This window comes from Danio aesculapii, chromosome 14 (genome assembly GCF_903798145.1).
Source record: "Danio aesculapii chromosome 14, fDanAes4.1, whole genome shotgun sequence".
Classification (NCBI taxonomy): domain Eukaryota; kingdom Metazoa; phylum Chordata; class Actinopteri; order Cypriniformes; family Danionidae; genus Danio; species Danio aesculapii.
This window is the reverse complement of record NC_079448.1, coordinates 17,438,173-17,457,233: the sequence shown is the minus strand read 5'-3', so window position 1 is coordinate 17,457,233 and position 19,061 is coordinate 17,438,173. Positions and strand designations below refer to the sequence as shown.

Sequence of the window (19,061 nt, the reverse complement as noted above, 5' to 3'; positions counted from 1 at the left end):
TCATATCAAAAATTATTAGCAAATTGATCAAAATAACTTACTTTCAACATGTAAATGTAAAACAAAATCATTCCTCATGAGTTTTCTTATGCATTTTATCTAAAATGTGGTTCTACCAAATGCACACTTTAAAAAAAGACACCAAAACATACAATGGAAACATATTTTCAGCATCTGAATGTACAATACTGATATTAAGTAGAAATCTAAAATGCTAGTTATTAAGTAATCAATCCTCATGAATATTGAAATCTAGGCATGACATTTTGATGATATTATGTCAGTTGTCATATCAGTAGCATGTCAGTTACATATAGTTGAATTTGGAATTATTAGCCCCCTTTTGAATTTTTTTTCCTTTTTTTATTATTTTCCAAATGATGCTTAACAGAGCAAGGAATTTTTCACTGTATGTCTGATAGTATTTTTTCTTCTGGGGAAAGTCTTATTTGTTTTATTTTAGCTAGAATAAAAGCAGTTTTTAATTTAAAAAACTGGTCAAAATTGTTTGCCCTCTTAAGCTATATTTTTTCGATATAAGGCAATAAGTTTACGCTCTCTTTTTTAAGTTGCAATTGTTATATCCATAAGTTATAGTTGGTAGAGTTGAGAGGGGCCTGGAGTGGGGAGCTGAGTAGACCCTGGGTCAGGCAGCTCTGGTTCTGTGGCCTCTAACGTGTCTAGATGCTCTGGCTCAGGAGGAACTAGAGGATCTGAGGTCACTGGCAGTTCAGGAAGCTCTGGCAGGTCTGATGGCTCTGGCTCTGGTAACACCTCTGTGGCCCTTCTTAGAGCTCTGATGCTGGCAATAAGTGGCTGGCAGAAGTGTCTCTGGTTATCTTGGGAAGTGGAGGACTGGTGGCAGCCATTCTGGACATGTGGTGGGCACTTGGATCTCATTGGCACTAATTTGGGTGGATGCATGCACACTGGAGCTGCCAGAGTAGTGCTAATATCGAAGAAAGATATTGTGGGAGCTCAGTGTGCCAGAACGCCAGTGGGAGTTGGAGCTGGACCAAGAGCGTTACCCCTGGATGATTGTCTCCTGTGTTCCTCATTCCACTTCCAGCAAATGATCAAGTCTTCAGTGTTCCCTGTTCCATGTTTCTGCATAGCATGCATATCAGAAGACAAAGAGTTACTTAACCATAACCAGATCTACATGCCATCCATCAAACTTGTCAAACTTGCACATCTATCTGTCTGTGATGCTGTGACACCAGCGATGGTGTAAACCCCCTAGGGTTGATGAGTGCATTATCTATTGTGTAGACCGTCATCAATGACAGAGATTATGCCATCAGTGTGGTAATAGGTAAATGCAGTTTTGTGAACACCTCTAATGCATTCTTAACCTAAATAGTTGACTGTGTTAGAAAGTCATTAGTTCACTTTGTGTGGAAACCTTTTAACCATTTAAGGTCATTTACAATTTTAAACTAAACAGCCCTAGTTGAATTCTATAAGATTCTATGTAAGTCTGTGTGACTTTAATTTCATTTTGTGTGAAATGTTAAGGGAACGGCTTTCTACACAAATGTCTAAGCCTATTTTGAAATAAAAGTTTTGGTTGAAAGTGTGATCTGTGGATCAGACTGATTGTCAATAGTGAACTGGACATGAGTTTAGACATTTGATATGGTAAATCTTTAGAAGACAAAGATGAAGATGGGGAAGAAGAACAACAACAAATACACAAACTTGAAAATTTGGTTTCATAACAGTATCTTTAAAAATCTTTGCATATTTTTGTACAGTGTTGTGAAGAATCATTTTTTCAGGTGCTGACTAAATGTTGGTAAATCATTTCTTGATGTTTTTTTATTTTTACAAAGTACATTGCCTTTACAAACAAAAAGTTCAACAGTCAGTAGGAATTTATGAGACTATCACTGACAAAAATAAATATAAGTATAAAAATGAAGCCGGACACATCATGGGGAAAAAGTTAATTCATTTACCTAAAAGCTTTTATATAAGATCAAAGTTCCTGTAAAGCCCAGGTTTTACAGGTAATAGCATTCTCTTCCTTCTTAGTTTAACAATGAGTTGATCTTGTTAAAGACAAAGAAAATGCTTTCTTCTCAAGAATTTGCTTCTGGCTACATTTGATAATATGTTGTAAAGACTGAACAAACTGAATAAAAGAACTTGAATAAAGCTCAATCATTTGAGGAAACAGAGTCCATTAAAAGATTTAAGTTGTACTGCAGGGACCTTCATAACTTGAGGAAAACTATTTAAAGAAAAACTGAATAAATGAGAATGAGTTTACAGTAATGCAAGTTAAATAAACTCTGATTAGACACTCTAATATCTGAACATGACCAACTCGTTGTTAAACTAAGAAGGAAGATAACAATTTTAGTTTTATAACCTATAGGCTTTATGGGAATTTTTTACTCACACAGTTACATGATGGACTATCAAAATATTTCTATATTTAGACAAACACTTAATATAAAACGTCATCTATTGCTGCAACAAGTTTTTTCACATATGTGAAAGTAAAAGCAACATGGAATCCACATTTTCTAAAATGAATCAAACAAGATTTGGAGAAAAGCTAAAAGCAATACTAAACTTTGTACTACAAAAACCCAGTTTGTCTTACAGACATGGTGTTTTCAAAGCTGTGCAAGAGACAATGACTCTCCTCTATTTGCATCAGTATTTTGCAAATATAATTAAAAAAGAAAATAGTAGTTACTCAATCAAGCATCATTTGTGACATCAGCTGATAGTCAAAATGTGTCAAGTAAAAAAAAACATTTTAAACGTTTAAAGAAAAAAAGCTTTTATTCTAGCAGAAATAAAACAAATAAGTCTTTCTCCAGAAGAAAAATATTATAGGCAATACTGTGAGAAATCCATTGCTCTGTTAAACAACATTTGGAAAATATTTGAAAAAGAAAAAAAACAGGAGGGCTATATATATACACTACCGGTCAACAGTTTGGGGTCCGTTTTTTTTTTTAAGAAAATTATTCTGTTCATCAAGGCTGCATTTATTAAATGTAAAAAAAAATATTTATGATAACTATTTATTAAACTTTTAAATAACTTTTATTTTTATTTATTATTTTATAATAATAATTAATATTAGAGTGATTTCTAAAGGATCGTGTGACTCTGAAGACGAGTAATGAAGCTGAAAATTCAACTTTAAAATCTCTGGAATAAATTATTAAATTGTATTTATAAACAACTTTTGAAGAGTTATTTTAGAGTGCAATAACATTGCACAATTTTTACAATTTATACTATAGTTTTGATTAAATAAATGCCTTGGTAAGCAGGAGAAGCTTATTTTAAAACATTTAAAATTTGTACTGACCTCAAACTTTTGATCTGTAGTGTATAAGACATTATCAGACAGCACTGAAGTTTTTGGATATGAACTTTTGAAAAGTATGTTGATTAGATGATGTGCAAATAAAGATTTGTAAATGTTACTTGTGAATATATTTTTCTTGAATTGAAACATATGGAGGATAAAATAAATATTAAATTATAAAATGTATTTTTAAAATAGTTTTAAAATATTTATTTTTACCATATATGGGTTAAATTGACGACATAATCGATATAACTTTAAGTCAACAGATTTACTCAATTTTTTAATTAAGGTCAATAAATTGATTTAAAAGCTATGGGTTTACTCACTTTATGTAACATCAACTAATCACTTTTTATTGTGTAACAGTGATCATTTCAATTATTATTTTTAGCAAACTGATCAAAATAACTAACTTTCAACTAAATTAAGACCTACAACTTTCTTCACGGCGAAGCAGTGGCACAATAGGTAGTGCTGTCGCCTCACAGCAACAAGGTTGCTGGTTTGAGCCTCGGATGGGTCAGTTGGCGTTTCTGTGTGGAGTTTGCATGTTCTGCCTGCGTTTGCATGGGTTTCTTCCGGGTGCTCTGGTTTCCTCCACAGTCCAAAGACATGCGGTACAGGTGAATTGGGTAGGCTAAATTGTCTGTAGTGTATGAGTGTGAATGAGTGTGTATGGATGTTTCCCAGAGATGGGTTGCAGCTGGAAGGGCATCCGCAGCGCAAAACATGTGCTGGATAAGTTGGCTGTTCATTCTGCTGTGGAGACCCCGGATTAAGAAAGGGACTAAGCCGAAAAGAAAATGAATGAATGAATAAACATTCTTCACCATTCAGTTTTTTACAAACAAATTAGCTCCCCTCCCCATGTTCAAGAAATGGTTACAGTTTTTGTACTTACCTTAAAAAATACTGACTAATAAAATATATATGCGATTCACGTGTTAAGGTTAAGATACCCAGTTATAATCCAATTCTTGTGTATATTACTGTACATAGCATAAACTAACCAACTCCAAAGACTCAAGAATTTAACCCTGCTGTTGATTTAATAAAAAATTACCTGGGCATCATATTAACAACAGAAAAAACTAAACAATGTTTTTATACTGAAGTTTGATGACTTTTTCTAAAATTACCCCAACATTAGAAAATAATGAATCATTTTCTATGTTTATACATTCACAAAGGCTGTACACATTTAGGGACAACACTATTGGCACACACATGCACACTACAACATAAACTCCCAAACCAGATGACACTTGTTATCTTTATCATGATCAAGCACCAAAATATGTTTTCCTATTTCTCTTTGATTAACCTTTGCCTTATGGTTACATTGAGGGGAGGGGTGGTGGGAGAAAGAACCCATTGTCCTATAATTGCTAGTACATTTTAATTTGAAAAAGGTAGAAGACCCATGCTTGGGGAAAACAAATATTGGCTAAGCCGAAACTACCAGTAAAACACTTTGCAGGAGTTGTAATTATATTTATATATATCTTTAGAAAGACATCTGAGTGTAGAGAGATTAAGATTCAAAGCATTGATGACAGAGCACCTCCTTCTGTCGATTGCTGGTAATTGGAGACTTTAAAAAAGTGGTCATCAGGGTCATGATAATCAGGACCCACAGTGCTGAGATGATTGAAGTTTTATGACATGGCGCATTGACACAATGTTCAATTTGAACTAATGGTCCCAAAGTGTGCCAAGAAAATATCCCCCACACCACTACACCACCATCACCAGCTTGAACAGTAGATAGAGGGCAGGATGGATGCATGCTTTCATGTAGTTGATGCCAAAGTATGACCCTACCATCGTCTTGACCATGTCTACATGCCTAATTGTACTGAATTGCTGCCGTCTGATTGGCTGATCAGAAGTTTGCATTGGACAGGTGTACCTAATAAAGTGGCCAGTGAGTGTATTTTGTGTATGCTTTTGTGCGTGTATTTAATAATGTTTGGGTAATAGAAATATCCATTGAAATTCAGAAATGTTAATTTAATTTAATCATTAAAGGTTCACTGATCATTAAAGTTGTTCCACTATTGAAATATTAGTTATGGTAGTTTGTAGTTCAAAACAAAATCAAGGCAGAATATATATATATATATATATATATATATATATATATATATATATATATATATATATATATATATATATATGAATTAAATTTTTTCTTTTTTAAATATTTCACAAATGATGTGTAACAGAGCAAGGAAATTTTCACAGAATGTCTGATAATATTCTTTTCTTCTGGAGAAAGTCTTATTTGTTATATTAAAAAAAAAAAAATTGAATGAAAGCAGTTTTTAATTAATAAAAAAAAAGGGGGGGGGGGCTAATAATTTTGACCTTAAAATGGTACATAAAAATTGTAAAAATTTTAGGCAAAATAAAACAAATAAGACTTTCTCCAGAAGAAAAAAAATATCATCCTTAAACATCATTTGGGATGTCAAAAAAAAAAATTTTAATCAAAGGGGGGCTAATAATTTTAATATATATATACACAGTGTTATAATACTGTATATATTATGGACTGTATGTATTATGGACTTAACAAGTCCATAATGCTGGACTTGTTTTTATATATATATATATATATATATATATATATATATATATATATATATATATATATATATATATTCATTCATTCATCCCTTTATTAATCCACGGTCGCCACAGCGGAATGAACCGCCAACTTATCCAGCGTGTTTTTTTTACGCAGCGGATGCCCTTCCAGCCGCAACCCATCTCTCACCCATCTCTCTCCATCTCACACATACACTTATACACTACAGTTAAATTTAGCTTACCCAATTCACCTGTACCACGTCTTTGGACTGTAGGGGAAAGTGGAGCACCCGGAGGAAACCCACAAGAACGCAGGGAGAACATGCAAACTCCACACAGAAACGCCAACTGAGCTGAGGCGCAAACCAGCGCCCCAGCAACCTTCTTGCTGGGAGGCGACAGCACTACCTACTGCGTGTAATGCTGGACTTATTCATATATATATATATATATATATATATATATATATATATATATATATATATATATATATATATATATATATATATATATATATATATATATATAAACAAGTGAACAAGTCCAGCATTACGGATGTGACATTTGCTGTAAAAACTCAAAACATAAATTCACAGAGAAAGTATATGTTAACATTATATTGAAACAACTGTTTATATTTTACAAAACAACTGACCACCAAGTTAAGGGATCTGAAAAATCTCAACCTCTATCTGTAAACATTTTTGATACTTTAAATGAGGAAAATAAGCATGCGTTATGGATGTGACCCAAAAAGTTTACAGTATACATCATACTTTGTAGAAATTCTGTGAATTAAACTGCACAACCCAAAAGAAATAATGCTCATCAAAAGAAAAAGTGCTGGCTTTTTATAGAACAAAAATTATTGATTTTTTTTTGGTTTACATTTTTGTATTTATGAGAAAAAAGCTTTGTTAAAAGTGATGTCTCTCTGTTATGGATGTGACAGATGTGAAATTGCCACTTTTGTGACTTTGGTAAATCAAATCTAATAGTTTGAGAACACTGATGGACATTTTTGAGTATTTGTTCAGTCCTGTAAAATACAAGCCTACACAAAAAACACTCTATTTTGCTAAAAACTTTTTTTCATGAAAAGGTTGAAATTTGCATGGACTTGCTTATATTTTTATTAGTTTTTTTAGCTTTAAAATGGACCATGTTATACTGTATTGGCAATACTGTTTCTAAAATATAGGTTGCTAGTATTAAACTCTTGTTTACTGCTCAATAGTGTGCTCCCTAGGGGTGTTTAGATTCCCTCACTCTCTTGATGACTGTGATACTGTTTTCTTTTTGTAAATTGTCTCTCAGAAAGTACGCTGTTCTCGTCTTACATTATTCTCCAACAAAATATATTCTGCTTTGGACAAAGCACCTACATTGTCTATTGTGAAGAGTGTCATATTTTTTTCTTGACTAATGATTGTATTATTGTCACAATTGTCTATTGTGAAGAGTGTCATGTTTTTTTCTTGACTAATGATTGCATTAGTGTCACAATTGTCTATTGTGAGGAGTGTCATCAATGGCCGAGCCCTTGCAATTGGTGTGGAAATAGGAAATTCCAGTTGCATGACACCTTCAACGTTCTATTGATTACTAACCTATTTGAAGGAAAAACACACACAAAAAGCACAGGGGATTTTTGTTTTGAAACTGTATTAAATAATGTGATTTTCCCGTGCTGTCAAAAAGCTGGTTATTGGTTTACAGTACATGAAAAAGAGAGATAAAAATGAAACGTGACTCAGTGAGTAGGAGGCTGTCACTGACTAAATAGTTATTACAAAGAGACCAGAAGCACATTCCTGAAAAAAAGAACATTTTCTTCAGGGGAAAAAACTGTTTTCGAGCTTTTGTGAGTATGCTGTATCTTGAGGAAAAATCTTTAAAACAAATACTGCTGTTGAGATGTGAACGAGTTTACGATGAAGTTAAGATTAAGTGCTCTGATATCTTAAACAAGTCCAACTCATTGTATACCCAGAAGGAAGAGAAACATTTTACCTTTGAAACTTGGCTTTACATAAACTTTTTACTCACTAAGTGATATCATTGATTCAAAAAATAAATTAACATTACACTTGCGGTCAAAAGTTTGGGGTTAAAGCTTGGGGAAAATGCATTTTATTTCATCAAAAATACAATAAAAATTGTACAATGGTGAAATGTTATTGCACTATAAAATAACTAAAGTAGTTCATCATTTAATTCAATCGTTTATTTCAGCTATTTTAATAACTGTTTATTCCAGATTTTGAAGCATTTTTTCCAGCATATTTTAATAACTATTTATTCCACATTTTAAAGATGAATTTTCAACTTTATTACCCCAGTCTTCACACAAATCACTCTACGACTACTACTACTACTACTACTACTACTAATAATAATAATAATAATAACAATAATATTATTATTATTATTAATTTAAAATCAGTTATTTAAAATTAGTATAAATATTTAACAATTTAACATTATTTTATTTAATAAATGCTGCCTTATTGAACAGAATAATTTTCTTTAAAAAAAAAACATGAAAAAAAAAACTGACTCCAAACTTTTGACCGGTGGTGTACACATAATAATAAAAATGACATTATTTGTGTAATAATTTAACACATTATCTATTTTTTTGGACCAACATAAAATAGAATTTTATCTATAAATTAAAAAAAAAAAGTTTCCTACATGAATCCACTCTGGATTACACTCTAACATGAATTAATCTAGAATAATTCTAAGTAAATGTATAGAATATTTAATTAAACTTCGCTTAAATTAAACCAAATATATTTTAGTCAACTAAATATAACTAAGTAAATTTAGTCGACTAAAACTAAAATGAGTCAGAACACTAAAATATGACTAAAGCTAAAATGGAATTTTAGTCAAAAGACTAAGACTAAAACTAAATCAAAATTTGCTGTCAAAAATAACACTGCTTCAGAGTCACATGATCCTTCAGAAATCACTTTAATATTAATTATTATTATTATTATTAATAATCTCAATAATAAAAGCAATAATGACTAGAGTAATAATTAAAATTTTAATTTCATTCAATAACAATATAAATATAAATATTAAATAAATGCTGTCTTCATGAGCAGAACAATTTTCTTTAAAAAAAACACATGAACAAAAATAATTGTCCTCAAACTTTGATCGATAGTGTACACATAATAATAATAATAATAATAATAATAATAATAATAATAATAATAAAACATTATTTGTGTAATAATTTATCACATCATCTATTTTTGGAACAACATAAAATAGTATTTTTTATATAAAATAAAATAAAAATGTTTCCTACATAATTCCATGCTAACATGAATTAATCTTGATTTGTTGTCCTACAAAGACACAGTGTCTATTTAAACATGTTTATCATTTATGTATTCAAGTAATTCCTAATTGAATGTTGTTGCATTTTGGGTAAACAAATAAGAACAACTGTAATTTAAAATAATTTCTGCAAATACTTCAAAAGGACTGCCTTCGCCATTCTGTTTATTCATACTTAAAAAAAAAAAAAAAAAAAACATATGCTCAAACCAACATTAAAAACATGATTACAGTCAGGAAATAATAGTGAGCCATCTACTGCATATGAACGTATCATGCTGGAGCTGCTCTTCACTGTATCGTCCTTTGAAAGTGGCATTTGTATTAAACTTAATTTCAGCATCGACATTGACACTAATCTGAATCAGCTTTATAATTACACTAGCTTTATAGCATTTTTCTCCTGCCTGCCTGATTTGCTGAAATGTTCCATGATCTGAAATACTGATATGGTTGTTTATGTTGTTATGTTCTCTTTTCTTCTTGTCAAGCTGATTTGCTACAATCTTGAAAAATGTGATTGAAAGATGAATTGAATTGAATCATGGGTTCAGGTTACTTTTTCATGTTGCTAATAATATTTTGGTGTATTGAACATTGCAGGTACAAACTTTAAAAACTCAAATATTTTTGTTACTCAAAGTAATCTGAGTTATGTTTCAAAATTCTGATTCATTTGCAATAAGCATTGTGATTAATAAGTATTGGTTAACTCTATACACCTAAGTAACTTGATTTATCATTTTAAATATAGTAAAGTTTTCATTAGTTTAAAAGTTATTAGTTTACAAATATTATTTGTATGAAAATATTATAAAATATTATGTTATTTTTTTCTTTTAAACTTTCTGCTGAAAGATCTAGTTCATTCCCTGTTAAATATCTACGTTCATGATCAATTTTGTCACCAAATGAGACAATATAAATATATATTTTTATTTAATAATTTCTACGTTCATGTTACATATTTCTACCACAATACCAACAGGCAATATGAATTTCTTTTATGGCTGAGCTCCAGAGATGCAGTCGGGAGATGGGAGAAAGTTATAATCATCACTGCAGCCCTCCACCAGTTGAGGCTTTTTGGCAGAACAGCCCAACACATGAAAGCCTGCATGGAGTTTGCTAAAAAGATCACTTGATGGACTCCAAGACGGTGAGAAATAAGATTCTCTGGTCTGTTGACACCAAGATAGAACTATTTGACCTTTAAGCAGTATGTGTGGAGAAAACCAGGCACTGCTAATCACCTATCCAATACAGCCCCAACAGTGAAGCATTGTGGTGGCAGCATCATGCTGTGGGGGTGTTTTTCAGCTGCTGGAACAGGATGACAATTGAGGTTGCAATCAAGGGAAAGGTGAATGCGGTCAACTACAGGGACATCCTGGATGAAGTGCTCAGGACCTCAGACTGAGCTGAATGTTTATCTTCCTACAAGACAATGACCCTAAGCACACAGCTAAAATAACAAAGAAGTGGCTTCACAACAACTCTGTGACTGTTCTTTAATGACCCAGCCGGAGCCCTTACTTAAACACAATTGAGCATCTCTGTAGAGGCCACCAATGTTTTTTTCCTATATATGTATAAAAATATATATATATTTTATATGTATATCATATATCATAATTATTAGCCTCCCTTTGAATTTTTTTTTCCTTTTAAAATAATTCCTAAATGATGTTAAACAGAGCAATGAAATTTTCACCGTATGTCTGATATTTTTTCTTCATGGAGAAAGTCTTATTTGTCTTATTTCAGCTAGAATGAAAGCAGTTTTTAAATAAAAAAAAAAGTCAAAATTATTAGCCCCTTTAAACTATTTTTTTCGATAGTCTACAGAACAAACCATCGTTATACAATAACTTGCCTAATTACCCTAACCTGCCTAACCTAATTAATCTAGTTAAGCTGTATAGAAGTGTCTTGAAAAATATCTAGTCAAATATTATTTACTGTCATCATGGCAAAGATAAAATAAATCAGTTATTAGAAATGAGTTATTAAAACTATTATGTTTAGAAATGTGTTGAAAAAAAAAAATCTTCCCACCATTAGACAGAAATTGAGGAACAAAATAAACAGGGGGGCTAATAATTCTGACTTCAACTGTATATGATTTTAGCAAATGGCTGCAATGTAGAGTGAAAAATTTAAGAGGGTCTGAATACTTTCCGTACTTCCGTATCATTAAATTAAAGAAGGTGAGAGGATGAGCAATGTTTTTATTGTCATTAAGAGGAAAAACAGACTTTGACAACTTTTCTAATATACTTTTTCTAACAAAAAATCATAGCATGTCATAACATATTAACATCTCCAAAACGGAATTACAGTTCGCAAAAATGGTGATTTGACCCCACAACATTATTACAATGTTAAATCGTGTGCAGTATGACAAGACTCCTGCTATACAGAGAGTAGATTCATAGCTGATGATAGAGCTCCTCCTACTGTCTATTGCTGGTAATTGGACACTTCAATCAAGTTGTCATCAGGGTCACGAAAATAGAGGGAACTGATGGGACCCACAGCGCCAGTCCTGTCAACCGGACCCTCCTCTATTGTCACTCCACAAGCCTGCAAACACAACAGCATCAAAATATCCAGGACTTAATATTTGAGCTAAACTACCTTCATTATCAATCTCATGAAATTAGGAAATTCATCCAATAAATAGTAAAAAATAAACAAAATAACATTTTTAATCCTTAACAATAATTGATTTATTTTTGTTGTTGTTGCTTCATTTTTCACAAAGTGTTGGCCAAAGAAATCTACACTTGAAGTCAGAATTATTAGCCCCTACGTTAAACAGAAATTGGGGGAAAAAATAAACAGGGGGGCTAATAATTCTGACTTCAACTGTATATGTTGTGAGACTTACTTCTCTTAAGCTGAAGCCACCTCTTAAAGTCAGTAAATGGGATATACTCTAAATAAAACCGTGTTTTACCTTGAGATGATCAGCAACAGCTTTCAGGGGGGTTTTGGTAATAAGGCATAAGTCAGCAGATCCTGGTGTTGGTGTTTGTGCTTTAGGCTCGAACTCCTTCCCAACCTGATGCAGGTTAATTTTTTGCTCTCCAAAACTCAAAGCTTTACGGTCACCCTATAATAGCAACATGAACACTTATACTTTGCTGCCACCAAGTGGTTTTGTTTTAAATGACTTTGTATATAGCATTCTACCTTAAAGGTGACGACCTCCATGCCTAAAACCTTGGAGTAAAAATGAGTCGTTTTGTTCAGGTCCCGTACTGTTAGCACCAGGTGGTCCAGATGGCTGATGAGAACTGGACAGGAACTTCTAAACCGAACAGATGAAAGTCCACTTACAACTGACTGGAGGATAAATCAAGAATTTAACACATAATTTAGCTACATGAGTGTAGAAATAGGGCTGCATGGTGGCACAGTGGGGCACGTTCACCTCACAGCAAGAAGGTCGCTGGTTCGAGCCTCGGCTGGATCAGTTGGTGTTTCTGTGTGGAATTTGCATGTTCTCCCTGCGTTCCTGTGGGTTTCCTCCGGGTGCTCCGGTTTCCCCACAGTCCAAAGACATGGTATAGGTGAATTGGGTAATCTAAATTATCTGTAGTGTATATGTGTGAATGAGTGTGTATGGATGTGATGGGTTGCTGCTGGAAGGGCATCCGCTGCATAAAGCACATGCTGGATACGTTGGCGGTTCATTCCGCTGTGGCAACCCCAGATTAATAAATGGACTAAGCCGAAAAGAAAATGAATGAACGAATAATTGTATTTAGGAGAATTGTACAAAACCTCACAAAAGCGATTGGTAATATTTGTATTCAAATCAGAGATGCCCAAACTAAGTTGGCCCATTGTAACCTTTGATTCTTCTGAGAAGAGAGTAAGAATGATGCGCATGGTCAGGGTAAATGATTTTTATTATTATTTTTTTTTAAATGCTTTTATGCATAACATTTTCCGCATTGGTGTGCAATCTGAGCTGCATCCAATGCATTTTAATGCACTCACCTAACCCTACCCGCCACAGTGACGTCACTCACTCCGTTGAGTGCATTATGTCTGAGATTGCATCGCTGAGTGATGTAATCTCAGCTTGCATCATAAAGGCTGCATCCAGATACTATTACTTTGTTTAGTCACGAGGCATGAATTGCCGATGATAAACCAGAGCTAAAATCGTCCTGCTGTGCACAGGCCTTTACACATACAACTGTAAATACTATAAATATTTTCAATATTTTTATTGCATTTTTTCCAGATAATATACAAACTTCTAAATTCATTCATTTATTTTCTTTTTGGCTTAGTCCCTTTATTAATTTGGGGTCACCACTGCGAAATGAACCACCAATTTATCCAGCATATGTTTCACACAGTGGATGCCCTTCCAGCTGCAACCTATCACTGGGAAACATCCATACACACTCATACACTACGGCCAATATAGCTTACCCAATTCACCTATAGCGCATGTCTTTGGACAGTGGAGGAAACCTACACGAACACGGGGAGAACATGCAAACTTCACACAGAAATGCCAACTGACCCAGCCGGGGATCGAACCAGCGACCTTCTTGCTGTGAGGCGATTGTGCTACCCACTGTGCCACCCAAAACTTATAAATGTATATGAAAAATAGAAGTCCTATCAGCAAAGAGATCACATCAAATATATAGCAACAAAAACTAGAAAACTGTAGAACTCTTAAATCAAACTTACACTTATCTATCTCCTTCTATACACCATCCCTCCCATCTCAGGAATTCAGTAAGTACGCAAAGATGAATCAAGACACAGATAAATAAATAATAAACCCGTTGAAAAAATAATTAATTAATTAATTAATTAATTAATAAAAAGATATAATAGATATATGGGTAAATATAGAAGAAGAAAATGTAAAGTAAATACTAAAAGTCTCTCTTTCTCCCTTTTGAAATTCTAGTAAGCAAGTCTTAAAATGTTAACGTTCTCAATGACAATATGGGACTCCATATTTTGTTAAAGAAGTTCAGTGATGCTTTAAAAATAGTCTCAGTTTCTCAAGATAGATGCAATGTCGAACCTCTTTAATCCAGCGTTTTGATGATAGAGGGGACACATGTTTCCAATTGAGGAGAATTGTTTGTGTAGTTGGGGTTGGAAGATAACCAAATAGGGAAGTCAGAGGGTCAGGAGTGATGAATGTATTAAGGGCTTGAGAAAGAATTTTAAAAATATTAGACCAATAGTTTGTTAATTTTGAACATGACCAAAACATGCAAAGGTAATCAGCCGGTTACTGCTTGTGAATGATTATAACAGAGATGCTCATTTCTAATTTAAAATAACCCTTTTTGTTTGATTGTTTGTTTTAATGCTGAGTTACAAAAAAGCCAACTGAAATTTTTCATTTAAATGTTAATTGTAAATATGTAAATAGATACTTTATAAAAATGTAAATACTGTCACTCGACAGATAGAAGACAATACAGAAGACGTTTGCAAGCAGATCAAGGCAAAATTAGGTGCTGCTTGACTAGGGTAACTCCAATCTGTAATAAATGAGATTGTTTTTGCTGTAATAAGTTCATTATAAAACGTAAAATAAATGTGTATTGTATTAGTTAATACAAAGCAATGTTTTCTAGTTATTCGTAAATATTAATAAATAAATTTGGAAGTATCCATGGCAAATATATTTACCTTTGGCCCATTAGCCTCAATCTAGTTTGGAAAATTCAAGTTTTTATAAAACCGCCAAAATTTTCTGCTATACTGTTGTTTGTTTTTTGTTTTATTTAGGACAACAGCATCTGCAGCAGAAAAGACATCCAAAGATGCACTTTTAAATTATAAAGAAATCTGTGTTTTCGAAACAAATGACGAGATTAGATGCAAAAATCTCTAAATGCCGTCTGAAATTTTCCTCTAAAATGAGTATTTTTATCAGTATCCTGTGTGTGTTCAGTAATTTTTAGGACAAAAAACAAGTCCTTTTCCTGGTCTTGAAAGTAAAACATCCCAACATAAACAAAGGAGGCTGAGAAAAATGTTTATTTTCGATAGAAATTTCAGACGGCACTTAGAGGTTTTTGCATCTGAACTCTTGGAGACAGCAGAAGTCAATGACTGATTTGAATTATTTAGCCTGACATATTTACTGTTGCAAAATATTTTAAATGTTTCTCAAAATAAAAAAATATTGTGCTAAAAGGAGGAAAATGTGTTGTTTTTTTACTCAGACATTTAAAAACGAATATATTTTAGAGCAGTAATCACAATACCGTAAAACCGTGATATTTTTATTCAAGGTTAATTCTATACCGACCCACGACACCCCTGATTTAGATTATTTACAACACTTTTCAGACTATATTTTGTGCTATTCTTGTTACAATAATGAAAGGGTGAGAAAGGGTGTTGTAGTTCGACATTTATTATTTTGTATGGCAGCTATAGAAAGAGAAGATTCATTATGCTTGAAAGAATATAATAGAAAGAGATATCCTGTTCTATCTATTACAAATTCAGCAAGTAGGTGTCATCTGCTGCTCAGTCCTAGCTTTTTAGTACAAACACTAAATTATTATACTCATGTTTTAAAGAATGTGTGAATTTTCTCTATCACTTTAGATTAGGTAATGATTCCTAACAACTGGCTTTGCAAGCTTATTATTAAGATTGACCTTATTCTTTATCCCTAATCCTACCCAATATCTAAACCCAACTGCTACCTTACCACATCAATGATTTGTGTGTGCCTGTTGTTCTGATGGTTAAGTTATTATCATAATTAAATATTTATATTTATCATGTTAAATAATTATATTCATTAAGCATTGATGCCTTGCTTTCAGCAAGCTGTCATTCGTCACAGTATTTTGTAATAATTTTTTTCAGACCACCGCAATTCCTGCATGGGTTTGTTTGTTACAGATATCCTATGAGGCCATGCATTAAAATATTTTTTTCTCTCGTTTTGTCGTGATCACGACTTAATTATCTTGTAATCTCGACTAGGCATGGGACGATAATCATTTTCAAGGTATACCGCAGTTTGGAAAAGTCAAGGTTTTAAAAACACCAAATTTTTCTGTAATATCGTTCCTAAGGTATGTGTAAGATTTTTTATTTTAGTTTTTTAGGACAACAGTATCTCCAGCAGAAAAGATATCCAAAGATGCCGTTTTAGATTATAAAGAAATGTGTGTTTTTGAACTAATGCATAAAAGCACAAGTCATTGATTCTTTTGAATTATTTAGTCTGACATGTTTACTGCTAGGTGACGCAGTGCTGTTGCCTCACAGCAAGAAGGTCACGGGTTCGAGCCTCGGCTGGGTCAGTGGGCGTTTCTGTGTGGAGTTTGCATGTTCTCCCTGCGTTCGTGTGGGTTTCTTCTGGGTGCTCCAGTTTCACCCACAGTCCAAAAACATGCAGTACAGGTGAATTGGGTAGGCTAAATTGTCCGTGGTGTGTATGGATGTTCCCAGAGATGGGTTGTGGCTGGAAAGGCATCTGCTGTGTAAAATTGTGCTGGATAATTTGGCGGTTCATTCTGCTGTGGCGACCCCGAATTAATAAATGGACTAGGCAGAAAAGAAAATTAATGAATGTTTACGGCTGCAAAATATTATAAATGCAATTCAAAATAAAATATATTGTGTTCAAAGGGGAAAAAAGTTTTTTTCTTTTACCCAGACATTTAAAAAGAATATATTTTAGAGCTGTCATCACAACACTGTGAAATCGTGAAACTGTGATATTTTTATCCAAGGTTATCGTACCGTCAGAATCTTATACCAGTCCATGCCTAATCTTGACATAACAAAAAGTTATATTGTGATCACAACTTTTTTTTTTTTTGCTTTTATTTATGTATTAATTATTATTATTATTATTATTATTATTATTATTATTATTATTATTATCTGGCCAATGTCTGACCAGTGAGTCTGCACCGGCCTTGTGAACAGGGAGAGAATAGCCTAACTGTAGACGTGCATTCGTGCAACACAAGCTCTGAAGAGCCATAATAATGAGCACAAACGCCCGGACTTATGATTAATGCACATTCATTATTATATTCATGCATATGATTCTCTACCATTATGTACAATAATATTCTCTCAACTGTTACCATTTTAAAGCAATGTGGCGCAAAATAAGTTGTTGCATGTATGAATTAAATTATGAAAAATTATGAAGATCCGGCTTTCGCTTTGATCCTTTCCGCAAGTTGTTCCAACAGTATCTGGATGCAGCCTTTATGATGCAAGCTGAGATTGCATCAATCAGTGATGCAATGTCAGACACAATGCACTCAATGGAGTGAGTGACGTCACAGTGACGGGTAGGGTTAGCGGTAGGGTTAGGTGAGTGCATTAAAAAGCAATGGATGCAGCTCAGATTGCACTGCACCATGTCTGCATCCAGACCCCTCTTTAGAATTGCGCCATATTCCCAAACCCCAGAAGTCATTGCGACTGGAGGTGTAAAGCGCAGCATTTTATATAGGTTTATTTTCAAAGTTCAGAGATAAAACTTATTTATCGCAGTAGTTTCCCTAAATGAAACGGTGAATATAAACATTACCATGAAAAACTTAATAAAGGAATAAACACATTAAGGGTGTTTATTTGCTGAAATTCGTATTAAAATCAGTTTTATTTGTGCAACATATATTTGTAAGGTCTTTATGCAGAGTATATATTTTGAAAAGGGGAAAAACAATAAATCATTGTATGAACGCTGTAATGATTAAATCGTTTTCCATTGAAAATGCGTGAAGGTCATGTGACTATCAGGAAGAACGCAGGCAGCATCTCATCTCTCACAGGACGCGTTCTCTGTTCTCGTGGTCTCCCGAATTCGTTCTTCCGAGGACACCTGGCAAGACCGGTCTTCACAAAATCTCAAGTCCGTTCTTTGCGGTGCATTCTTGGAATTGAGAAACACGACTGTTGCTTCAGTTAGCTCCTCCTCCTTTCTGGAAGAAAGCAGCGTGACCTTTCCTTTCCTACAGCACTGCCGAGTTCGAGGTTTCACCCATAAAGTATTAATAACATTACAAATAAAACGGCAGTACCACTAGCATAGAAGTCTAACCTATTATTGATGAGGCATGCCCTGTACATAGTAGATTACAGGAAATCTGCCTTTGGCCATTAAGAGCCGTTAACATGAGGTGTGACGGTCCGTGATTAATATTTATGAGTCATACCTTCATCGTACGATTAATAAACACCCTTCAAGGAAACATCTGAAATGTTTTGTTTACAGTAACGAAAACATTATTAAACACTAAGTAATATTCTACATGTCTAATAGCATTAGCATGTGCTACTTTTACTTTTAAGCTTTCTGCCTAATGAGTAATTATCAAGATATAACGTACAGAAAGATGATGTTAACTGTTACCTTGCTGTTGGACGAGCAAGAACGCAGAAGAATCGAGCAAACGCGTAGCGTCAGAGCCATGTTAAGAAAAGTCAAATATATCCGATTATAACACCTGTAAAACCTATCTGGAACTCCGGAATCATTGAAGTCTAACCGGAGAACTAGCCTAAACTCACCCTGCCGTAATTACCCTATTAAACAAGCCATGCACAACTCATACAATTAAAGCAGGAGAGGATGGCTGAAGTATAGAATGCCAAAACATTAAAAACTATAAACAAAATAATTTTACAATATATACATCTAGATACATGCATACATAAATATATTTTGAACATTTGATATGGATAAAAAATCATCAAAGTTGTCCTAAAGAGGGAG

At 33.4% G+C, this 19,061-nt stretch overlaps 1 protein-coding gene across 1 annotated transcript; it reads right to left on the bottom strand.

Annotated features, from left to right (window-relative positions):
* Positions 1–11,512: 11,512 nt before the first annotated feature.
* Positions 11,513–18,856, bottom strand: glod5 (glyoxalase domain containing 5). The gene is made up of 4 exons (XM_056472994.1): positions 18,699–18,856; positions 12,494–12,646; positions 12,258–12,413; positions 11,513–11,881 (listed from the first exon to the last, which is right to left on the bottom strand). The coding sequence occupies exons 1-4, from the start codon at positions 18,756–18,758 to the stop codon at positions 11,759–11,761; spliced, it is 492 nt and encodes a 163-aa protein (XP_056328969.1). The 5' UTR covers positions 18,759–18,856; the 3' UTR covers positions 11,513–11,758.
* Between the last annotated feature and the right edge of the window lie 205 nt (positions 18,857–19,061).